Consider the following 27,126-nt stretch of genomic DNA (forward strand, 5'->3'; position numbering starts at 1 on the left):
GCGGTTAGATACCTTTCCGGCAAAATTCCACTCGCCGAATATGCATCCAATGAGAGATAACTCTTCCTTGTCTGCCAAAATTTATTTCGCTAAAATTATTAGCATACCTTTGAGCCAGCAAATCACTAAATTTTAGACCCGTGGAAAAAACACGATATACGGTAATTGATAGGCCGTTCTTTACATAATGATATTGACTACGGGTTACTCCGTTTACCTGATCAGTGACGGGTCAACAGAGGATGCTTCCTCTTCCTAATCACTTGATTTACTAATGGTGCGCCCAGGATCCCTGTTTACCTTACTCTTCAAATAGTTTTAAAGGAATCGTGAGATTGATCATTGTTATTTTCCTTTTTCATTCATCATAATTCGTTATCTTCACTTTTTCATTACTAGCTGACCATTAGAGATAATTACCAACTGTTTTGGAATGAAGACGAGAACCGGCTGTGAGCGCATTTGTTGTTCATAATCCATGGAAATTTGACAATAACATGTCACATATTTATATTACATCTGGTATAATTTCAATCATATAGATTAAGCATATGATAATCTGTCTTATAGTATGAAGAAGTAATTGAACGCAGCACTATATTAACGGGACAGTCTTGACAATACCGTTGACACTGATTCCGTATCTCTCTAGGAGTTCACCGCTATTGCCATCGCGGAACTTTCGGGATGGTAAGCTTCTTGACGACGATCTAACGATAGCAAGTCACGGCTGAGCACGCTATTTCACACCCTCCACCCCTCTTAGATCCACTACAATTTTAAGAAAAATAATTGGATCCTCACGCAAGATTTAAGTCTTTCCGATAAGCCATATAGGAGAGGTTTTTACATGGTTTGTGACGGAAGGACTGACAGAAAGTTTTTAAAAAACTGTCTCAATATAATTTGCTTATACTACTGTATGCATGAGTTTTTATTTCCGGCTTTTTCTTCCCATTTAGAAGCTTTTGAATAAATTCATAAGAATGCGAAAATAGGTCAGCTAACAAAAGAGCACAATTCGTTCCTATGGGAATTTCAACAGACTGTTGGAAGGTCTGACCTACAAAGACTACGAAGATATTGTCTATGAAGAACTCCAGTATATTTTTCATTTCAACTTCAGAGTACTTGTGTGTGGTTCATAATGTTGTTTAAGAAAGTATTTTTGGAATGGCTGATCACTAAAGATTTGAAAATTTCCTTTTTCCGTGTTTGTTGAAGTAGCAAATGTCAAAATGTTAAGTCGTTCATTTATCGTGAAAAAAGGCTCTGTAAAGTATTGACATGTCATACGTTTTGATGTTGTTTATATGAGAAAAGTTTTGCAATTTCAAATTTACTAAGTTCTTTGGAATTTTTTAGGATCCACATTTGATTTACACCACTTATGGCATATGTTGTGACACGGTATGTTTGAAGTTTCTCCTTCACCACTGTTAATATTTTTGTGATGAGCAAATGTAGGGGCTTGGTGGAACATTTCCTGGATCAGATATGCATCTATGTTATTCAGCGTTTAGGAATCCAGTACAGTTCTTACAATATCGCAAAATTTTATAATGCTACAATATTCACAAATGCATCCTGGCTCATGAAACATCAATACAATCCTTAGGATGCGCGATAACATCTGGCTTGGGGTTATAAAACTTTACCGTACCCATACTCAAACTCAGCCAGTTTTGTTTTGAGTACAACTCTAAGTAAGCTTCGAAAAATACTCAAAAAATCTTGAGCATGTACTCCATTTGAGTGTGAAAAAGATTTTTTAAAAGTTTCACAACTTTCACTTTTGAGTATGAGTACGATTTAGAGCACATAGTTCGAGTTTGACTATGAAAATGTGCTCAAAAGTATTATATCCTCCAGGGCTGATTTAAATTAAGGAACCTGTATTGACAACATCTGTGCTAAGCTTAACAACACTAGGATGTTTAAGATGCAATCTAAACATCTCATATCGTAGAAAAGACATACAAATCTCTAGTAAGACCGCAGTTAGAATATTTAACTACGGTATGTGTCCAATACCAACAGGGTCACAGACACCAATTAAGAAAACGCTCAGAGAAGAGAACCTAGATACGTGACGGGAATTATAGAAACAGATCACGTGTAGAAGAAATGTTAGACCATCGGGAGTAATCAAGACTAAAACACTAAGATTTTCGATGACATGCAAGATCAGTACAAACATAGAACAATCTTGATACTTAATCCTAACGGACATACAGACATAGCATTCACAGCACCATGCTTTTACAATACCACGAGCGAATAATGACTGTGGACAATGATCAATCTTTATAAATACAATGAAAGGCTGGAATGCTTTTCCATCGAGCATTGCAAGCTCCAAATCTCTTCAGATTTTAAATTTGAAGTGAACAGCTTCCTCAAATCAGATACCAAGGTTTGTTTCAGACAGTTTTAATCTTTATCTATACATTTCTAAACTATGCCAACACACAAACCGACAGAATATTCGTAGTCACAAAGAATGTAAGAAACTAAAACAAGAACAATCTCTTTAAAAAATGCGAAAAAACGCTCACACCTTATGATAAAAAATGATAAATGAACGTTATATAATTTTAAAAAGCCAGTAATTAACCAATGTTGATATAGCAGTAAATACGTTCCACGAACTCGCAGTGCCATTGTTGTCTCACGTGCTGTGGCAATCTCACAAACCGTAATAATAATATGATGGAAGTACATAATTGCAAAAATATAATGCACTAAAGATCAATGAAAAATCTCTACCACAAAATACAAAAATGAATGAGCAATGTATATATAGTAGGTACCGAAGATCGAACACAAAAAATGGCAAAATTATAAACAAATATTAGAAGCCAGAAAAAACTACGCAAAAATAATAAACGGTAGCAAATTTCAAAATAATAAATGAAATGTGAAGATATCGAAAAGTGATCAATCTCATAACTCCTATATGCAATACAAAATAAACAGTTGGGCAAAAACGGACCCATGGATATACCAGGGGTGAGATGAGGTGCTACGGAAAAGTAAGCATCCCCTGTCGAACTGTCACACTCGCTGTGAGCCCTATATCTTGATCAGGTAAATGGAGATATCCGTAGACAAAATCAGCGTCCCGAGGACATTCTGACAATCGGTATGAAACAATTCAGAGTAAATTTGACCCAATGATAGGTTATATTGGCAAACTAGATCGTTAAAAAACCCATAGAATTTGCAAAATACTGACTTCAAACGACACCGTTGAAACCCCTACAGCATTAATTTGTTTGTAAGTAGCTTGCCTCGATTTAAAAACTTGTCATACGCAGAACAAGCCCTTGCATATCGAACCATTTGATATATAAACACCATATGCGGATGATAATGAAATATTGTTACATAAATATTGGAAGTTGACTATGAAGAACCTGAAATCATCCCATTTATCATAGACTTGAATTGTTAGTTTACCGTTAATATCGATTTTCAATACAATGTCTAAGTATAAAGCTGAAGTGGACGACTCTCTGGTGCCTTTTATCTTGAGTTCACGGAGATCTATCGGTTCGACATATAAATGAAGATTTTTATTGCTATTAGATAAAACGTGGCTGATATATCTAAATGTTGTATTGAAGACCACAGCAGGGAGTTTCTCCTTCTCACGCAGAAGTGTTTTAATAAATTCCGCTTCATCAGAATATAAAAAACTGGTCAGCTAACGAAGAAGCATAATTCCTGCCGATGGGAATTCCAACAAACTGTTTAAAGACCTGATCACCAAAGACTCTGAAGATATTGTCAATGAGGAATTCTAGCATATTTTTTATTTCAACTTCACAGTACCAATTAAAAGACAGAAGTTCTCCTGTAGTAAGGGTCTTTTAGAAAACGTGGTTTGATGTCCTTATTTTCAACTATAACAACATCACCAGTAATTGTATGTCCCGTTGGACTATAGTTGAAAGAAGATGAAGAACAAGAACACGTAGTTGGGTTAAGTTTAAGATGGTCTATATCTAGGCACTGCAAGGTTTGTTTTTTTAATTAAAACGTTTGGATGCAATAGCAGAAGTTTATTTGTAAGAAATACAGGGTGTAGACTTGAATTTGAAATAAGTTGGAATACAAAGCTGGATAATATACCTGTATGAATTATGCAAGTATAGAATGGTCAGCAGGTTTAATAAATGCTCGCAGCTCGCAACGTCATTGTTGTCAAACTTTTTGTGAACACTTTGACATATTTATGATTTAGAAATTACTTGAAAGTAATCGCAATGATTTCAAAACTAGCTAAATTTTATAGACTAGTTCAGCATTGTAGTTAGTTAATTTGCCAGTGTGTGCTGTATATTATCAACCCGACAATAAAATCAACCCTTTTGTTGTTGCTGCTCTTGTTTACATCAACAGATGAATCTTTTACCCATTTTGTTTCATTAACAATCTTGTCTCTGGTTTTCTGACTGTCTTTTCTTTGTTTCTCTTTGATTGATACATGAATGGGTTGATTAATTTTATTATGAAGACAACCCAAAATAGAATTTTAAAAGTTCCAAGATATTTTGAATGTCATTTGAGTTCCTTTCCTAATACGGAAATATTGAGATCGGTTTCCGAGGGTCCTCCATAGCTTATGAAACTGACACGCACATAGGAAGTGAATATCTCGATCATCTTAAAAACTGTATTGACATTTCTTGGTTTTCTCTTCATTGACACTTCAACGGTAAGTCAAATCAATACGTATTGTTGTTAAATATTAATCTAACCTGTTTATGTCTGAATCACAGACACCTATTAATTGTAGTCATACGGGATATCTCTCAGATTTTTCTTGAACTATTTTTTTCATATCCTCAATATGAATAGTTCTTGAATAAATTACGAAGTAGGTTGAAATCTTGTATTGCAGTATTACTACATTTCGTATATTGCCCTGAGTAGCGCAGTGGTAAGATTATTTGACTAGTAATTCAAAAGTCCCGGGTTTGATCCCCTGTTGATTTATAGTTTTTCTCCCCTTGTTCCCTACAAGAGATGACTTCACATATTTACTTAACACAGCTCACTATCAAAATTTGCTGTACAACAAATCTGGTAGTATATTCAACTTTTCTCTAGAAATAAAATAGGATGCAAGCGAATAAATCCTAAAACTTCACGAAAAATTCTATATACTTGAGAAATGTCCTATACATTTTAACTTGTTGACTGACAAGTACCAATAGTTCGGCGAAATGGTATTACTGCGACATTTCTAAAAATCACACCTAAAATAATGAGATTATAAGCGTTGAATAATTGGGTTGTTTTATCTATTTGGCCGACAACGTGCATTATTCAATTTGTCCCTGCATCATAGCATAACTGTTAAAAAAAAGAATAAACACTTAATGATTAAGTATACAAGGAAATGTTTCGTCAGCCTAAAATCCAATTGAAAAACTAGTGCACTTATTGGTACGAAAGCCGATCACTATCAAGGAAATTATTTTTCTCATAAATACGAGACAACGATCTCGTGTTTTAAAAAACACTGACTTCCGTTAAAGATTGCTTGGGTAAATAATCAACACACAACCCTGATACTCGTTATACATTGCTTGGGTAAATAATCAACATACAATAATTATACTCCTTATAGATTGCTTGGGTAAATAAAATTTTGATGCACCAGATGTGCATTTCGACAAATAATGTCTCTTCAGTGATGCTCAACCGAAATGTTTGAAATCCGAAATAACTATAAAGTTTTAGATCTAAATATAGCCAAAAACAGCGTGCCAAACAAGTGGAGCCAAATTCGTCCAAGGATAAGAGCTATGCAAGAGGGAGATAATCCTTAATTTTGAAATGAATTTCGAAATTTTATAACAGTAATTAAATATACATCCGTATTTTCAAGCTAGTAACGAAGTACTTAGCTACTGGGTTGTAGAGACCCTCGGGGACTAACAGTCCACCAGCAGAGGCCTCGACCCAGGGGTCATAATGTAAAACTTATACGGTACCAATTTTGATGCACCAGATGCGCATTTCGACAAATGATGTCTCTTCAGTGATGCTCAACCGAAATGTTTGAAATCCGAAATAACTATAAAGTTTTAGATCTAAGTATAGCCAAAAACAGCGTGCCAAACAAGTGGAGCCAAATTCGTCCAAGGATAAGAGCTATGCAAGAGGGAGATAATCCTTAATTTTGAAATGAATTTCGAAATTTTATAACAGCAATTAAATATACATCCGTATTTTCAAGCTAGTAACGAAGTACTTAGCTACTGGGCTGTAGAGACCCTCGGGGACTAGCAGTTCACCAGCAGAGGCCTCGACCCAGGGGTCATAATGTAAAACTTATACGGTACCAATTTTGATCTTATTTTCTCCGTCCCATCTTAAATTGAAATCTGTGATATTTTAACATTCTTGTGACTCATACTTGATCATGTTTTTCCTTTTCAATCTCTCTTGAGGGAGTTTCCCATTCAGTTTGAAATTGAATGTCATGTGATATGTACATAATGTACATGACTTGTTCATCTAACTCTTATCAGTTTTCAAGAGAGGATCATCCTATTTTACAGATTATTCTACTTATCATTTGTATGGGAATTGAAGATCACCAAGTGGCAGGGATGTTGAAAAAATAACAGGTTGTTAAATTTAGTCACTTTTTAGGAAATATTAACAGTACATGATTTGTTTGTTTCACTTTTCTCAAAGTTTTCAAATTATGAGGCCTTTGTAAACAATTTCACGCTGATGTGTGCGTATTGATGTTCATTCCCAACATTTTTTCATTTGATGTTTAAACAAAACTTACCGATTGTTGAACTTAGTCAACTTTTCAGAGATAATTTACACACAGGGCTCATTACTTTTCTATCTACCTTTTGGCAAAGTTTTCATCTGCAAATAAGATCTTTTATCTATACGATGCAAAGTCAGTATCTCACATCTTGATGATGGCTAATAATATCTCAAGTATAGATCGTGGCATTTTTCTCGTGTTTCCTAATTAATTTCCTAGAAACAAAACTCCTTTAAAAAAGACCTTCCCGTCTGACGTGTTTCATATCGTTCTTGGTTGATTTTGACTGCGGATTGTTCCGATCACCTGATCAAGATATAGGGTGTATGGCGGGTGTGGCCGGTCGACAAGAGATACTTAGTCCTCCTAGGCACCTGATCCCATCCCTGCTGTCTCCAGGGATCCGTGTTTGCCCAACAATCTATTTTGTATTGCTTATAGGAGTTATAAGATTTATCACTGTTCGTAATCTTCGCCTTTCATTGATCATTGTTCGTTATTTTTACCTTTTCATAAGCTTGTGACGGGAATATTATGTACTGTTAATGGTACTCTTGTAGAAGAAATTTCAAGTCTTTTGTCTACAGTAGTAAATAACATCAATCTTATAATACTGCGTTAGTCTATGATTCAAATTATGATAAAATAAAAATACAGGCCATCATCTCGAAATTTCCGGATCTTTTTCTAGTAATTTCGTAATCTTTTCCCGTGATAACAAAAAAATTAGTTGTACTTTCTTCCCTTGACACTAATTACCTGGTAAGGCTTTTTTTTTAAGAATTTTGGACAAATGTGGACTTCAAACATGAATCTAGCAGCTTTAGCGCAACGCTAATTAGATCATGTAAAACTATTCCTTAGTCCCAAGACTAAAAATATTATTAAAATCTTGACTTCCACTTAATAGTTTACTATTGCGAAAACTGTGTATGTTCATTTGTAAGATTAATAACATTGCCATTTACTCCTACTTTGACCGTTATGTTAATGTATATTGAAATAGCGTTTGTACCTCTTGTAACATTCCATGGTTTTGATAAATTGAACTGAACTTGTGCCACCCTATATATCATCGTACAGTTACTAATCAGCGCGATTAAAACACAGTACTATATTTCCAAAGCTTAATTTTGAAAACAAATGATATTGTATAAAATTGTTGTAAAATATTACTGACCATTTTTACTCGAAACGCGCTGCAATTATATTTACTTCTGGTATATCCAGGGGTACGTATCTACCCAACTCTTAATTTTGTATTCCTTATAGGATTTATGAGATTGATTCCTGTTCGTTATCTTCACATTTTCATCAATCGTATCTTTTGATTTGTTTTGAATTTATTGAATCAATCGGTAGATATTACAATTAAATGTAAAGGAATATGAAATTGTGAAACTCGAGTTTTGTATGTAAATTTCTTCTTCATTCTCATTAAGTATATATAAATCTGTATTTCACTTACTAAATCATACTATCAAAACTTTTAGAAAGCTTATAATTTACATGTGATGGGAAAGAGCTACAAAATGAAAAGTACCACAAAAACTACACTTCCTTTCAAAGTTGTATGTTATATATTTTTGTCCAAATTGGAACATGACGTCTGAAGATAATATTCTCTTAATTCAAAAAAGAAAGTGATATGTAAAACCGGATATTTGATTTGTAGTGAATGAAATGGAGAACACAATTAAGCGTCAAATACTATACCTTTGTTCATGGAATTTCCAGACTACCAGACTACTGATATCAATAGGTATATATAATTCTGTTTTACAAATCTGATTCCGATGTAAGGAAAACGAAATTGCAGATTTACATTATTAAAATTACAGATACATAGAGATAAATTCATATAAAAAAAAATATAATATATTAAACATAAATTAGTATTATTATAATTATTATATAAATCAAATCAAATAAAAATTATTATATTAAATTTTCTTTATCATTTTTATTAATCATTTATAAGTTACTTCTTTATTTGATTATGATTTATGACATATGACCACATGTATGTTTCCGGCCATCAAAAGACAGTACCACAGTCATTAGACGTGTTGGTACACGGTGGTCCTTATTTATTTATATTTATTTATTTTTAAACCATGGGACAACCCATACGTCCCATACGGAGCATATGTATGTTACTACAACACACTTCAACTTCACTACATTGGTGCATTTGGGAGGTGTTGGAGGGTGAGGCTGGATCGCAATGAGATGGATAGTATTATGGCAGATAATACAGTCACCATTCGGTTAACGATATATAGTTAACCAATCCTACGAATATCAAACAAAAAAAAAATTCATATTTTTCGGTGACTAAATTTATTTGTGTTTTAGCTCTTTTATTCGGTGTATGCGGTTACACGTGGTTTGAGGCACAAAATGAATGTCGTTTAGTCGGAGAAACTCTTGGCTTGAGACCTCATACGATCGAACCTTTCTGGACCAGCCTCCATAAACGTCGATCTTTATGGATGCAAAATCTTGGTAACAGATTTTTTTCTCTATTTAAAGTACAGATTGTATTTTATGTATTTGTCAATCTTTGCTTTCTGACGGTAAACTTCTCTATTTTAGTCATAGCATGATCAAAATAATCCCAAACATTTAATTTGAATGATATACACACATTAACAAATCTACATACCGTGAATTCGTACCATGCACCACATACCACGCCTCCCATCATCTGTTGTATATCAATGTATTGTTGTCATCTTCTTATGTCTTCTTCAAGCAGGATATATTTGAATAAGAATAATCCTAATGGCATCAATTACCCTCAACCACTTATGTAAATTTTTCACTTAATATGACACATGCAGACAAGCAGATACAAAATACACACATAAGTAACGCAAATTACATTTTTATAAGATAACATACATTCTTCTTATCATGTGATTCTAAATATCGGATTAATTCATGTTTCGTTAATTTGGTGGTATTTTAGGATGCTACAAATACTCTGATCAGGATCCTGCTCTGAAAGACGGTGATGTCTTTGATATGACTCATTACGCTTCAGCTGGTCTATGCCAAGAGCTCTGTATGGAACAAAACAAAAAGTTTTCATTTTTATTTGGTATTAAGGTATTCAAATAATCTGTCAATGCTTTATGCATGTAATAGAGTTTTTGTGTATTTTTAAAAAAGAGCATCATTGTTTATTGAGACAGTAGAATATTAACTGGCATGACAGGAAAAAGTACAGCGTTCGATTGTTATCTGTTACAGTCAAAACATTCGACGTCACATTGACCACAATAAAAGGGTAGGTGCGATTCAGCCAGAACAAACGTGATAACAAACCCAAAGATGTGATACTTAAATACATTATGCATAAATGATTATGATTTACTTGTAGTAAATTGTGATACAATGAATTTGCTGATAATATTTGTTATGATACAGGATTGAAATTCACATCGAAAACTAAAATTTAGTTCAATGTTTTACGATCGCCCTCACTGTTCAAATTATACCTATTCTTTTTATTTGTGACGTCATTTTACTGTAACAGATCACAATCGCCCAGTATCTCTAGGAATGACAGTTCATGTTTCTCGGTCTGTGTATATTATTTAATGGGACAATTCTCAATGCTTCGTTGATTAAAAAGATGATATTTTTGCAGACACTAAACCTGTCATTGATTATACTCTCTAATTCATTTTTCAAGAAAGAAATATCTGTTTAATCTATCATACTGTATGTATCTTTCACGTATATCAGGTAACCCAAAATATCAAATCAAACATGGAGATCTACGTTTGGATAAGGCCGCATCTAGTCTCTGGAACTCTATGCCTTTTAAACTCAGACAATGCACTTCACTGTCTAGTTTTAAAGCGGACCGCCAAACGCATCTTTATAGATGACCTTATAATTTGTGATTTTTTTTATTTACTTAGTGCTCTTACATTACAGCTCTGACTGTGCTGTTACATTTTTTAAAACACAAAACCTTCAATAGTTGATATTTGAACTGTAATTTGTTACTATGTCTATGTTTTATATGTATTTAATTATTCTTGTTAAATATGTTATTATGATAATTATATAATTGCATTATGCGCTATATATTAATAATGATATTTATGCATTTCAATTCTGACATTATGAATATCTTATTCACTTGTATGTGTACATCGATTTTATATTATCTTTTCTCTCACATTTGTAAAGCACGTTAGAGAACTAATGTTGATAGAGCGCTATATATTAGTTACAATTACAGTCTTTCCTCTCAGTATATTATGGATCAAAATCGAAATTTAATCCACCATCATATAAAGTGCACAACATTCATTTCGGAAACATTTCCTTTGTAGGATCAAAACTGTTTCTGCTTTAAATACGACATATTACCTCTCCTGAACAGCTGCAATAGTCGGTGTAAGGGAACCTGCAGTTCTGGGAATGGATCAAATTGTTCCAAATATCGCACATATTTGTCTGGTATTTTCACTTCCATTTTACTATCAACAAATGTTTGTGCATGCACTAAACTTCCCCGAGCGTTTAGTTAAGGTCGCTCGTATATCATGCATTCGTAATTGAAATACTGTTTAGTAAAAAAGCAAGTTTTCTACTTTTTAAAATAAAAGATCTTGCTGGGACTGAAACATCGTTATTTCATTGTAATTTTCATGATAGATAAAACGGGTTATATTTCATACCCACAAAACAATGTTGCCAATTGCAGCTCACATTGCTATAAATCTTCTTTATGATATTTGCTTACCATTCCCAAATCTTTTTGATATTTGCTTATCATTCACTCTACCGTAATTTCAAGACTCCGGTGGAACATTTAGCGTTCTGACAATAAACTTCTTCAATGTGCCTTTGATTTACATGTAATGAATTGAACTTGATTTCTGAAGAAGAAGAAAATACAAATTAGTTCTTCATGTCAGTTATTGATTTTATAATCCTTGGCGACTCTATAAACTACATACATATTTTACAACAGTTGGAGGACAAAGGAATGACAGATTTCCCGCTGCCTATCCTGGCTGTATTGTCATACAGTGCATTGATTATATAAGCTACAAGGTTCGACGTTGTGAATCGAATTTTACTACAGCTTGTGAAATACAAGGTAACATCTCTCATTTCTGTCCTTTCCATAATATATTTTCCAATTTCATTACAATTTCTGATAATTTCTGATAACGTTTTCCACCCAGCTTCTCCATATCGGTGAAATATTTTCGAAAGGGACGTTAACAATAAACGATCAATGAATCCACCCCATCTTAATATGCATAATTGCATGTAGCTCAAGCGAGCCCCACCCCAATCATTGCCGTTGTTAAACCGAAAGGCACAGAATCCCTCCTCAATGGTTAAACACAAGCAAATAACCTTTAGAAATCATCCAAAGAAACGTCAAGCCAGCACTTCAGTGAATATGTACTTAAATAATGTAGATCGAATTTTTTTTTAATTCTCAAGTGTCAGGGTAGTGTATAACATAAATGCTATACTTTATTTAGCATAGATATATACATCGAAACTATATTTCAAAATTTTCTCAATAGGAATAAGGTTGAACTGTTTAATAATGCTATGCAAGCATATTGTCCTTAAGTCAGGATGACGTAGTATTAATTAGGGCGTAAAAAGACCAAGATCTGCATCATTAAATAACTCTAATATACAATAACATAGTTCTTTATATAAAGATATCGTTATATCGAATTACAAAAGGCCCACAAAAATGCAAAAATAGGGTGGGGTCATTTATAAATCTTCTTCTCAAGAACCACTGAGCGAGAAAAGCTGAAATTTACATGAAAGCTTTCTGAGATAGTGCAGACTCAAGTTTGGTAAAATCATGGCCCCTGGGGGCTGGATGGGGTTACAATAGGGGATCAAAGTTTTACATTCGAATATATAGGAAAAATCTATAAAAATCTTCTTCTCAAAGGGGCCAGGAAAGTGGAAATTTACATGAAAGCTTTCTGACAAAGAGCAGATTCAAGTTTATAAAATCATGATCCCCGGGAGTAAGATGCGGCGACAATAGGGGATCAAAGTTTTACATACAAATATATAGGGAAAATCTTGAAAAATGTTGTTCTCAGCAACCACTGAGCCAGAAAAGCTGAGATTTACAGGAAAGCTCCCTGACATAATGCAGATTCAAGTTGGTAAAAATCATGATCTCTGGGATTAGGATGGGGCCACAATAGAAGATCAAAGTAATAACTAATAAATAGGGAAAAAATTCTCCTTAAGAACCATTGGGCTAAGTTTACATTAGCATAAAAGCTTTTTGACAGAGTGCAAATTGAAATTTATGAAAATTATGGCCCCAGGGTGTAAGATGGTAGGGGATCAAAATTTTACAAATATATAGGGAAAATCATTAAAAATCTTCTTCTGGAAAATCACTGGCCAAAAAAGTTTCCTTTTACATGAAAGCTTTATGACATATTGTAGATTCAATTTTGTAAAAATTATGGGCCCCCGGGAGTAGGTTGGAGCCACAACAGGGATCAAAGTTTTACATGCTAATTTATAGGGAAAATCTTTAGATATGAGCCAAGGTGACTCAGGTGAGCGATGTGGACCATGGGCCTCTTCCCTAGTTGTATCATTGGGTGAAATTCTATCTGACGTGTTTCATGCCGATTGGTTGGCCGTTCTTGGCACACTGACTCCGTTTACCTGATAAAGATATAGGGGTCACGGCTAGTGTGACCGGCTGACAGGGAATGCTTACTCCTCCTATTCACTTGATTCCACCTTTGGTAAGTCCAGGGGTCGATGATTGCCCAACTATCTATTTTATATTGTTTATAGGCGTTATGAAATTGATCACTGTTCGCTATCTTCACATTTGTAAAACAAATCTCAATTACGGCAGATTTACTGTTTGTAAAAGGGAAAAAGGGACCACTAGCATTTGAAAAATGAAGAACCCCTATATATTAGAGTTTATTGCAAGCAGGGCTTTGGGATTATGGTGATATTACAATAAAAATCAATGGAAATCTATACATAGCAATAAACCCCAAAACGGCAAATAATCAAACATGTAATGTATATTCCAGCTTCTTGTTTCTTTGAATTATGTCCATTGGGCTATATATAGAGCAAGGCATTAAATTATCGCATACCAGAGTTACGGTCTATGTTTACTCTATCCGCCGACACTATGGATCAATTTTATCACGAAATAGATTTAGCCATTGAATCTGGAATGTGTGATTTTATCAAATCCATTAATCTAATAAATTATCATGTATCAACGACGCGGAGGGGCGGCCGGGCCTCCGTGGCCGAGTAGTTAGAGCATCGGGATCAAAATCACATGGCCTCTCACCTCTGTCGGCGCAAGCTCGAATCCCGTTCGCGCCGGCAAGTGAGAAAGTTTCCCAGTTTACTTTCGAAAGGTCGGTGATCTCTTCCCAGGTACATTGAATCTGGGTTCTCTCTTCCACCAATAAATTCTGGGCGCTACCAGAAAACTGAAAAATTCTTGAGTGTGGCGGAAAACATCAATCAATCAATCAATGGATCAACGACGCCATGTTATATACTTCTAGTACGCTATGTAATAGACAATGAAAATGAACCGTTTGAAGGATTTACATTTAAAAATAAACAATAATGGAACAATGTTTCAGGCAGCATTTATTTCTGTCGTACAAGATTTCTAAAATGTTGAGTTCCTTAAGATTCACAAAGCACACATGCCTTTTTCAAAGTTTTCAAATTCCGTTAGGCTTAAAGTTTCCAATTCAATCAATATGACTCCGTATTTAGAGGATTTTTCAAAAAAAATATTACCTAAGGATATTTTGGTTCCTATTCACTGCTCAATTTCAAAAATCGGCAAGGCAGGTCTAGTGAGTCAAAAAAGGTAATTGTATAGTTCGAGCAAATATTCCTCAGCAGTTGATACTTAGATTTTGATTTCATATTCGTATGATTCCGAGATAAGGACCCCGCTTGGACACGAGAACCGACGTAATTATATCTGGTTGATAATTAAGCCATTGCCAATCAGAGCACAATGATTTTAATCAACCTGCGTTTCCCCATCAGAACCGTGGTTTTATCATCTTTCAGAAGAAAGTCAAACTTTCTGGTATGATTATCTTTAAACATTAGATCCTCTATGGAAGATATATGTTAAACGGTTAAAAGACGCATAAAACGATTGTTTATCAAAATCTTTAAAGGCAATTATAGATCACTCGTCATATTTTGGTGAAATTTCATTTTTCTCATTTTCAAGCGAAGTAAGGTAAGGTAGCTTATTAGAAAAAATATACCTTACCATCAATGTTAAACAGCCCTCACTAACATTTCTTTCAAGATGAATGAAGGCAACTACGAGTATACGAGCGATGAAAATAACGAAAGTGATCAATCTCATAACTCCTATAAGCAATAAAAAATAGAGAGGATCCCTGGACACATACCAGAGCAGAGGTCGGACCAGGTGCCCAAGAGGAGTAAGCATCCCCTGTCGACCGGTCACACCCGCCGTGAGCCCCACATCCCGATCAGGCAAACGGAGTCACCCGCAGCCAAAATCAGTGTGACAAAAACGGCCCAACAATCAGCACGAAACATGCCAGACAGCACTCGCAATCGACAATGTTGAAACCCCTGTATCATCAACTTGTTTGTCAGTAGCTTGACTCGATTTAAAAACTGACCATACATAGAACAAACTCTTGCGTATGGAATCAGTTGAGAGACACAAACACCGGTGTATATGCAGGCGACAAAGAAATATTTTTATATATGTATGGAAAGTTGACAATGGAGCTGAAATTATCACTTTTGTCATAAAGTTGAGTTTTCAGAGGTGGGATCAGGTGCCTAGGATGAGTAGGTATCCCCTGTCGACCGGTCAAACGAACCAACCAACCAACCGAATTTATGTCATTTTAGTAACACTTCATTTATGATGTCATGATTACGAATCTAGGTCATTTTGAGAACAACAAGCGAATTGCGTTGTGTGTTTTGTACAGAACACATTTTATTTTAAAGCATTTGCACTGCTGTCAATGTTGGTAGGGAAGTAGAAGCCTTGTCTTATATACTGCCGATCTCTAAGGCACTGTCTCCAATTACAGTAATAATACTATTAGCTTCTTTCATCAGTCCAATGAATAATCCCATGTGATAATTGAAATTGATTTGTTTTGTTTGTTTGTTTGGGGTTTTTTTTTCATTTTAGATTCCATCAATCAAGTTTATCATTCAAATCCGGTAAATTTCGTCTTGAAATACAAGGAGGTGCAAAATCCCTCTAACTACTTTGGAAAAGACGTTGAATATTTTTTCCAGAATACATGTAAATCAATGTTAAACAACAACAACCAACCAGTGTGGATTGCATTCTCAAGGGAGAATTACACTCGTTTTGATAAAGGTATGTAACAATGTTCCATTTGACCCTCCTTTGTATTTGTAATGTTTTACTTTTATTAGTCTGCTTACGATTCTTTGTTTTAATCAGGGGAAATGTTATCCGATGTCGACAAACGAAACACCATGACCTGTCAGCTTTGTAAAGATGGTTGCCGATTCGGTGATTGCAATTTTGAGGTAGACGAAGCAGAGTGTTCGGAGGTAAATTGAATTTTGAATATAATCGTAGAATGTAACCCTGCGTTTAATACATTATTTGTTTGGATTTTGTCGTAAACAGTGTATTCTAATATTTTTATGACATTTACAAAGGATGAAAATATGAAGACAACGACCAATCTCCTGTAAGGAATACAAAATTAAGTGTATAAATAACGGCCTAAAAATTGATATGAAACGCGTCAGACAGCATTTGACCCAATGACAGGCTGTATTGGCAGACTAGATTGTCATAAGCTACAAAAGGCATTATCCTGCGCGACAACAAAACTATTCCTAAGGCGCAGTCGAAGGGAATAATTTTTGTATAGAGGCACAATTGATAAACATCTAATAGTTTCAATTCTCGGTAAACAGATAGAATCCCAGCTATGTTGACGTCTTCATTGTTTACCGATTTTCGATAATGCACTTACGACGTAGAACATGTATAATAAATTGCAAACATTCTGATCCGTTCATCTTTGGAATGTTTGTGTAATGTTCCAATATACACTAGCATTATTTGTGCAACAAAACTGCCGTAATCACTGATCTCGCTGCATTTGTAGGTACGATGTCAAGTAAAATAGAAAGGCTACTCACATGATTCTAAGAACTGAATAACTCAAGCGATGACAATGTATTCTGCTGATTATTTCGGTTTCTCTTACTTAAACATGTAGTCAACATTCTGAATTTTCCATGCAATTGAGCGAAACAATTTGATCTGTATTTTGCTTCATGAAACAAATATAAACTTTATCAAACTTTTCACAAGATATTTGTAACAGTTGCAAGCATAAACAAATCCTCTTTCTCCAGATCTAGACACCTGTATATAGAACGCATGAATTCGAACTTTAATAACAGGAAAAGGTGCAATTGAATCGTAAAAGCAGGAAGTGTCTGAATGTTAAAGCATAAGGCCTTTCGAACGAGACCTTAAACATCCAGGTTCCTTGTCACATGGTGTATACATATAAAATACGTGGCTCTGACGGTGTCTCATTGTAAGTGTAACTATCTCAATGGGAAGTTGATTGATTCGTTGGTTGGTTGTTTTACGTCCTGTCGAGAATTTTTCATTCATATTGAGACGTCATCAGTTGTACATTAAGTATCACAAATTGAGAACTATGCTTAGTGTATACGGTCGTAGTACATGTAATAAGGCTTCTTTAACGTGGCAACGCCTGCAGTGACACGGGACCTCCGTTTTAAAGTCATAGCTGAAAGACCCGTGATTCACATTTCTAAATGCCTAGCGTTTCGCGAAGAAACAATCGCTACCATTTAATGTCTTAGGTTTGAAACAACCGTGGCACGAGTGGGGCTCAAATTTATTACCTACCAGTTACAATTGTACGAAGTAAATGCTCTAAGCCATCCGACCGGTCAATAGGACGTAGAATCCCAAAGACAAAATTAAGATGATGAGGTTTTATAGAAAATAGCATATGGTCATTTTTTTTTTATTTCGGTTGGTTTCAACTGCCAACGTATAAACGAAAATCAATTCTGTGTTGTTGTTGTTGTTGTTGTTGTTGTTGTTAAAGGTACAATGCACTGTGATTGATTTATCAATCTATATCTGTTTATGCTAATGATTTCTAGAATAAATCAATCATGTAATAAACGATTTAGTTATAGTATTCTGTTTATTAATTGACATTTAGTAAAGAACAAGGTACGGTTTTAGCCAAAATCTGCCCTGTCAAGGAAATTCACCAAAATATTAAATTCTGGTATTTGAGAATGTGCCATTTATGAAAATGACCATTTTTATTCTTTATCTACCATAGTAGCTGTAATATATTCAACGGAAAACTTTATATTAACCTGACGACGTCACCAAATTTGACGTTAACTTTGACGTAATATACGAGAGTTCTCCCCAAGCGATGTTTTGAGTAGGAAAATGAAAACTGTATCACAGAAAGAAGTATTAATTCTTAATAAATGCGAAAATATTGGTTTTTGTACTGATTTAATGGGTATTAAATGGAAATTGAAACCACATCAGATATGCTGCACAGGGGCAAAAACTGCAGGCATTCGCGGAAAGCTTTTCTGGTGCAGAAATATATTGGTTTGAACACCTATTAACTAAAGAAACATTTATATACTGGTAACAATGATTTCTTATTTCTGTCTCCAACTTCCTTTATTGTGGCGAATTGTAAGATTTTTTTTATATTTGTTAGAGTCTCACGCGCATTCGAAAAAAAAATGATGACATCAAAGGCAGCTCAAATTCAAATCACTGAACTTTATGCGAAGTTTGGGTTATCACCAATGTAATTTTTCACGAATCGGAACACAATAAAATTCATCGGTATTTGTTTTTAATTGGCATACGCAATATTCCATATATGTATATTCTCAATATTATATGCGTGGTATTAATTTGGAGTAAAATGTCATTTCATAGGTATAGTCAGGAAAAAACGCAGTATTTCTGAGAAACTAGAAACACAACTTCAAAGGGAAGATAATTATGAAACGGTTACGGTTATCAGTGGTAGGGCTTTCTCTTCGTAACCGGGAGGTATAGTGTGTTCGAACCCCGCTCATTACATGCCACGTCGAACCTGAGACGTAGACATACATGTGCTCTTCGACAAATCTCGACAAAAGTGAGAATCACGGATCTTTTAGATAGGCACCTGATGCCATCTCGACTGTGTCCAGGGGTCCGTGTTTGCCCTACTCTTTGTTTTGTATTCTTTATAGAAATTACGCAAATTCATCACTATTCGATATCTTCAGCTTTTCGTGACCTTGAAAAGGAGGTCCTGTGTCACAATAGGTGTTGGCACGTTAAACAAATCAATGCTATAGCCTTAAGTGCTAATGGTTATCTTCTAGCATCCGAGTAATATTCACATTATCAAATAGATGGGCGGTCCTTCTGTCACGAGTGCGCGGACCGCCCATCTCTTTGATAATATGAATTTTACGAGGACACTAGAAGATGACCGCCTTGTCACATATTTTAAAAGCTTCTCATTTTACATTTATTGAACCATACATTCAATACAATGGTAGATTGCCATATACCATCGTCGGACGATGCATGTGAATATAAAATTTAATATACTTTACCCGTAAAACAGCAAAACTAACTTAACGAAAATTGATTATCCCTGTCAGTATCAATCACATATTGGTGGCTTCATAAATAATTTTTCAGGAATTTATTCTATACATATATTTGTACAAATTGTTTTAAGAAAACATGTATAACACAAATATTAAAGTAGGAAAAGGATTAAAGACTCGCATTAGCAAACTCTTTATAAAATGAGAGAGAGAGAACTATTTAACATTACTGACTGCAAAAACGGTCACAGGTATGTGTATACATGTATTTGTTACATAACACTTCTCGTCTGTTTCAACGCCCCAGACATCAATCGGCGCACGCTTTACCCGTGAAACAGCAAAAGTAACTTCACGAAAACTGAATTATCCCTGTCTTGTTTCTATTGTGTAATTCTGATGTTAGTACCGCCTATGCAATAACAAGGTGGGAGGAGCTCGTTTTATCACATATGCGATAAAAACTATGTTGATGATAACCAGATACAATACCTGAACAACAACAAAAAATCACTGTAAATATGTGACAAATATGTGGTACTTCACATACAGCTGATGATTTCTCAATTTGAGTGAAAAGTTCTCGAAAGGACTTAAAATAAACAAACAAAACATTAAAAACTTTTAAAGTCAAAATACTCTCTCTCTCTCTCTCTCTCTCTCTCTCTCTCTCTCTCTCTCTCTCTCTCTCTCTATCTTTCTATCTATCTATCTCTATCTATCTCTCTATCTCTATCTCTCTCTCTCTCTCTCTCTCTCTCTCTCTCTCTCTCTCTCATAAATTCATAAATATACCATGCCTCAAACATACTGTCTCTCATAGTCATATACATATTCACACATGCTCTCACTCACCATTATCAGGCTCAGATTTCTCCACAAAAAAATCGTCAACGTGTTCGGTACTGTACAACTGAGCGACACAAACTGTTACATCCCAACACTTGGTTGGTGCAATTCAGTGTCATTGTATCCACTTTTGCCCAAAGAATCCCTCTTAAAATTTATAAAATACAAAAATCATTCGATAGAGAAATAAAACTTAAGACTTGCTAACCAACCCCCGCCCATGATAAAAGAAAACCATTCATATATAAACTGCATTTTCTCATTATGCAAGTATATATATACATCGTATGTTTATCTCGAATGGAGAAAAACAAAATTTTGACGGAATGCTCAATTTTGCGAGTCTCAATATTATATTTGTATATATCCATACGTTGTGTATTCGCTTTGTGTAACCTTCCTCCCCCGGACTGCATTTTATAGTAGTAGAGAAAGATAGATGAAATGTAATTGTAAGTGATGCATTGGGTACATGTAATCAACCTACTCCATTGACCAATGCTACCGAAATCCCCATTTGTTTGTTTGTCAATGTTTTCGAGAAGTCAACCCCCTCCCCTTTTTTTTGAAAAACGATATATGCGCCTATAATCTATTTCAATTTCAATCATTGTAAATCAAAATACATACCGTAATGCGAGTAACACATATGGAGGAAATTATCTTTCAGGCACCTAAATCAAACCATTTAAAAATAATTTTAATGAGTGACATATTTTCAATTCCTTCTAAAAATTTTGCTTAGATAAACTTGCACCTTTGTTTAGACTATAGTGACTAAGGAGACTAGCATGAAATCAACTCTGAAAATGACAGTCACAAAACCCAGCTTTTCGAAAACCGACGGTTTCTCAAAAACCCCAAATGAAACAAGAGAAACAAAAGGAAGGGAGACGACTGAAAACGGTATTAACTTTAGTAACTGTAAATTAGTCTTTTGAATCTCCAGATTATATTTTGAATCTATAATCATTAACATTTTATATTCACTGGTAATGGTAAATATTCAGCTTGTATTCATGATCAAAAAATATGTTGTAAAAACGCACGCTGCATAATATAGTGAATTTTGTTTTGAGAATTCTGGGCTTCCTTAAGTTCCTTTCTTTAACATATCAATATTTTGAATTCTTTCATCGTTGACTTTGCCACAATCTGCCTGACCGTACCAGCATAATGACAGAACGTTACATCGCTATACTTTTAATTTGTTACAGTGTCAGGGCTTTCTCATAATTATTCTGACCAAACATTGTCCTACATATTGGCGACAACGACATCAACAAACAACGGTAACTATATTTATATGTAATTTTTTTTAAATTATGATTTTGTAATAGTAAAAACTATTAAACATAGAAATATCTGAATTTGAATATGATCGGCATTAATACTTGAAGATAAACAAATTACATTTGATGTCATCAATTTTAATGTCGTTCATTAAACGAACCATATACAGACAGAAAATCGCTTTCAACTATGTTCTTGGGTGTTCTTGCACTATGCTTGGTAGTTGCAACAAGTTTGGTGTGCTTAGGATTGACAGTCTTTTGCATAAGGTATGAATACATGCATTAAATACAATGAAATTGTAATACAATCTCAAACTTATCTTATTGTACACTTTTTACGCATTATATAGTTACATATATATACACTGCTTCATCAGATCACAGTGAATACTAAACACTGTAGTTCAATAAAATTCCCAATTGTCAATTATCGTGTAGACTTCTACTGTATCTAATGTAAATTTTGACACAGGAAACGAACATCAGCTAAAACTGAAAGAACAGAAAGACGCAAAGCACCATCAACTGGAAAAATAAAGCCAATCCCTACAAAGGATTCAAAGATGGACACATTAGCCGAACTTAAAACCTCCGCATATGCATTGGCAGACAACAGCAGATTTGAACAAAATTGTGCCAATGAAAAGGTTGACAACAGCAGATTTGAAGAGTGTGTCTATGACGTGGCAGACAACAGCAAGCTTAAAGAGGAAAGTCCCTATTCTGAAGGGGGAGAAGGACACTATGACCATCTCAGGGACACGACTTCTAGAAGACAAGTAGATGAAGATACATATAACCATATCGCACCTGCAGGATACGCCACCATTTCCGAATATGATGTAATGCGAAAAAAGGAAAATGACCAATACCGTCAATCACAATTCCCGACTAACAATTATGCACATGCTTATAGCTGTGTCACCCTGGAGTTGTATGACAAAAAATGGAAATATTTAAAACCACAGAAAAGGCTTGAATAGATAAAGACAATGAACGAAAATATCACTGTGACAGTCGCGAAAGGGGTGAAAAATATGGAGGAAATTGCACATTTCAAGACAAGATACACTCCGTCAACATAATTATGAACACTTTTGCTTGCAATAAAAGTGCCCTTGAGAACAACATTATAGTATGCTTGACTTGCACACAAAAAGTTGTACATGTCAAATACATGTAGGACATTCCTAACTTAGAGTTACAAACTTCTATAGTGTGACAGACAGACAGACAGATTAGAGATCGTATATAAATTCAATGTTCGTCGTATAATGCAATGTTTATTCTTTTTATTAAATTACAATTATGAAATTGTTCATATTTGTTTATGCTTTCGAGATTTTATACCAGGGAAATACTCGGTAGTACACTAAACTCACATACCTCTGAATAAATCACATTGCTTAGCTATTCAATGTTACTGAACATCACGAGCTTTACATGACGTGCCATAAAGATTGCAGCAGTCAGGGTTCTCTATTGTACCAATACTTACGTTACACAGATCTCAGTCTTGTAACGAAATTGAACTCAGCCTATAATATGGTAAATGACACTGGGGTTTCAAATTTTCCTATTTTCTTTGCAATCGAGAAAATTTGCCTCGCTATTAAATTTGGCGAAAGTGACCTTTTGCATCAAAATTAAAAGAGCGCAAACGATTTTCCATTTCAAAAGTATTCTTGGAAAAGTTATATTTCATTCTGTTGTTAATTTATACCTGAAGAATCTGTTTACGTAATCTCAGGGTAGTTTGTATATATACATACAGACAGACAGACAGACATATACATACAGACAGACAGACAGACATATACATACAGACAGACAGACATATACATACAGACAGAGAGACAGACATACTTGCATACAGATGAATAACAATCTTTTATCATTCGAATAATGCTAAATGTACAGGAATCCACTAATTTATGAAGATTTCATTATCTATATCTGCATCATTTGCATCTACAATGCTTGCTCCCAATTATCACTTTGACGTCCCAATATGAGTGAATAGAGGGACGTTAAACATCAAACAATTAATTTTCACTTTAGTGCATCGAGATGAAGACGTAATGAAGCGTGAGGGTTATCAATACCGACAATTCATGTGGATGTACCTATATTACCTATTTTATATTTACTCAAAACATTGGTTTCCCAAAACATTACGAGTGCACGATCATTTATTCGACTACATTTGCATATCATCATATCATACTGGGAGATTAAAAAAAATCGCCACTTACTAAACGTTCGTAATAAAATAAGTTAAATGTAGTCAGAATCATACCCACGTAAAAACTACATAAAACCTACGTCAATGCGTTCAGAATTTCGTGTTTTCAAAGGACTTTAAAAGGCGAATTCTGCCTCAGATTTCACTCGGCTTCAGGACGGAGAAATGAAAGGTTGGTTTTCCGAGAAAGAAAGCAGCGTACCAATTTTGGTATTCCTTTTTCAATGTACCCTTGCACAATTAGTACAATTTAGTCCCCGAGTTCGAAATCGATCAGAAGCTATTGACCATATGCTGTACAAAAAAGTGAATCAAAGCACAAACAAATCGATGGTGCACTAAAATTAATTTGCGCCAATGTCTTGGCACCTCTGCGATAAAATAGGTAGGTGTCAAATTTTCTCATTTTACAGTATCTCAAAGTACCGTTTGAATTCTGTCATAGGCACTTTACATGCCAAACAGGTGAAGATAACGAATATTGATCAATGAAATGTGAAAATAACGAACAGTGATCAATCTTATAAATCCTATACAGAATAAAGAATTAAGAGTAGGACAAACATGGATCCCTGGATACAGCAATGGTGCCTAGTATCCCCTGTTGACCGGTTACACCCGCCGTGAGCCCTATTGTTGACCGGTCACACCCGCCGTGAGCCCTATTGTTGACCGGTCACACCCGCCGTGAGCCCTATTGTTGACCGGTCACACCCGCCGTGAGCCCTAGTGTTGACTGGTCACACCAGCCGTGAACCCTAGTGTTGACCGGTCACACCCGCCGTGAGCCCTATATCTTGATCAGGAAATCGGTCCAGTGATAGCTTCAACTTGCAAAGTAGATCATTTTGACGACCATAGAATTTGCGAAAGCTAATTTTAGACGATTTAAAAACTGATAATACACAGAATAATTTCTTGCGTATCGAATCAGTTGAAAGACATAAACAATCATATATAGGTGATGATAGAATATTGCTAGATAGATAAGGGAAGTTGGCGATGAGGAAGCTGAATTCATTCTATTTGTCAGAAAGCTGAGTTGTTAGTTTGCAGTTAACATCTATTTGTTCAACAAAATATCCAAATATGAAGCATATGTGGAAGGCTCCGTGGTGTTTCTTTATTTCGAGTTCACTGGGATATATGGAACTGACATATGAATGAAAATGAGCATACAAAAATAGGTCAGATAATAAAGAAGCACAATTCGTGCCCGTGGGAATTCCGACAGACTGTTGGAAAACCTGATCACCAAATACTACATAGATATTGTCAAGTAGGAACTCCGTCATCTTTTTGAAATCAGATTCCGAGAACTTGTGTTTAGAATCAATACCTGGTCACACATCAAAAAATGCAAATCTCAAAAAGAAAAAGAAAACTATGTTTGTTCAGTAAGCGCATGTTAGTATTTGATGAGACCATGCTGTGTGTATCCATCACTAGCCTAAGTTCATGTTCCCCATACATTTCCATTTTGAGGCAAATGTTAGAAAAAATATAACAGTTACAATGAAACTTGTGCAATCCAAATCTGGAATGTTGTGTAAATAGTATATTTACACACATCATGGCATAAAATATTCAATTCTAACATTTAAAAAATAGCAGTATTTGAGATTGTTGTTCGATCCAAAGACTTTTTTTCTAGAACCAAGTACACATCTGGGTTAAAAAAAAAAGCTTCACCATACATTGTTCTTTAAATCGTGGTAGAGATACTCATATACATGTATAAACATTAAACATCTAATTGTTGTTACCTATGAATAATTTACTTACAGGGCACTTAACCACAGAAAATAAATTAAATCTGACCTGTAACATATCGCTGGCCTCATTGCGTTTAAAGAAGTACTTTTTGGATGAATTGTCACAAGATCCGAACATTTTCAAGTCGCATTTTTATTGAAGTCTTTGATTTCAAAAAGCCTAGTCATTTATTTACGAGGAATGGCCTCGTAAAGTGTTGAAAAGTCATACGTTTCGATATTGATGTTGATGATTTAAACTGTTGTGATTTACAAATTTACAAAAGGTTCTTCGGAATTTCTTAGAATCCTCATTTGATTTACACCACTTCTCCCATATGTTGTGTCACAATACGTTTGGAGTTTCTTCTTCACATCAGTTAATATTTTCGAGAGGAGCAACGATGGGCTTTTGGTAAAACAATTAACGGATATTTTGTACTCTAATATGGCATAATTTATTCAAAAGCTTTTATATGAGAAAAAAAATATCCTGGTGGGCCCCACAACACACAACATTTAGATAAATCGACGTTGTTTTATCTAAAATAATACCAACTTTCATTCATATGTCCATTCTATATAGTTCTGTGAACTCGAAATAAAAGAAACCACAGAGTATTCAATACTAACGGGAAAAAGAAACTGTCCATTATTTAATATATGAAAAAATGATAAAAAATAATAATGAACACATTTTATTTTTTGTAATACTGTTAACAAATGTATTCGTTACAACATTTCATAATCTATTAATGTTAACGTCGAATAACGTCAATTTCAGCACACTCGAAAGACACTGTTATTCGAACTTGAATTAACAAGTTAATAACACGTGTCCACCATTTACATTCACGCATGATTGACAACGGCGCCTTATTGATGTCACTAAAGTGTTCAGAAATGCTTGAGGGATGTTGTTCCAGATGTTGGTTAAAGCCTGGCCTAAATCAGTCAATGTCACTGGCTGATTTGGTAAACGGCGTAGACGTCATTCCATTTCATCCCAGACGTATTCGATCGGCGAAAAATCGGGGGGAACAGCTGGCCAAGACAAGACATCGACATTATGTTGTAAAACAAAGTCCCTGACTACAGGTGCAACATGTTTCCTTGAGTTGTCTTGCTGCAGAGTGATGTGATTTTGCTATCTCTGTATAAAGGGTATCACATGGTGCTGATTAATTTCGTCTCGATAGCGTACGCCAGTGAGATTTCCATTGACAATTTGTAGAGGGGTGCTTCCACGTACTGTTATTCCACCCCACACCATAACGCTACCTCCACCGAATTGTCGACGTTGCACAACACAAGTGTCCTGGTACCGCTCCCCAACGCGACGATACACTCTACAACGGCTGTCACTGTCATTCAAATGAAATCTAGATTCATCAGTGAACAGAATATTGGCCCAGTCCTGTATTCTGAATCGCAGATGTCGTCTGC

The 27,126-nt window shown here is 34.9% G+C and overlaps 1 protein-coding gene across 6 annotated transcripts; it reads left to right on the forward strand.

The window, feature by feature from the left end:
* The first annotated feature begins 1,320 nt into the window (after positions 1–1,320).
* LOC125655755 (uncharacterized) lies at positions 1,321–22,995 on the forward strand. Of its 6 annotated transcripts, none has more exons than XM_056143539.1 (13): positions 4,615–4,723; positions 6,579–6,647; positions 8,481–8,567; positions 9,164–9,313; positions 9,780–9,919; positions 11,161–11,287; positions 11,805–11,933; positions 16,041–16,235; positions 16,323–16,435; positions 21,154–21,292; positions 21,604–21,678; positions 21,849–21,948; positions 22,154–22,995. In XM_056143539.1, the coding sequence occupies exons 3-13, from the start codon at positions 8,489–8,491 to the stop codon at positions 22,662–22,664; spliced, it is 1,758 nt and encodes a 585-aa protein (XP_055999514.1). In that variant the 5' UTR covers positions 4,615–4,723; positions 6,579–6,647; positions 8,481–8,488; the 3' UTR covers positions 22,665–22,995. The 6 variants fall into 6 exon arrangements, with proteins under 6 accessions (XP_055999517.1, XP_055999514.1, XP_055999515.1 ...); XM_056143543.1 differs by lacking the exon at positions 4,615–4,723 and adding an exon at positions 5,929–6,355 and having other exon boundaries at positions 21,903–21,948; XM_056143538.1 differs by lacking the exon at positions 4,615–4,723 and adding an exon at positions 5,932–6,355.
* Positions 22,996–27,126: the final 4,131 nt, after the last annotated feature.

The sequence above is a fragment of the Ostrea edulis genome, chromosome 7, assembly GCF_947568905.1.
Source record: "Ostrea edulis chromosome 7, xbOstEdul1.1, whole genome shotgun sequence".
Lineage (NCBI taxonomy): Eukaryota > Metazoa > Mollusca > Bivalvia > Ostreida > Ostreidae > Ostrea > Ostrea edulis.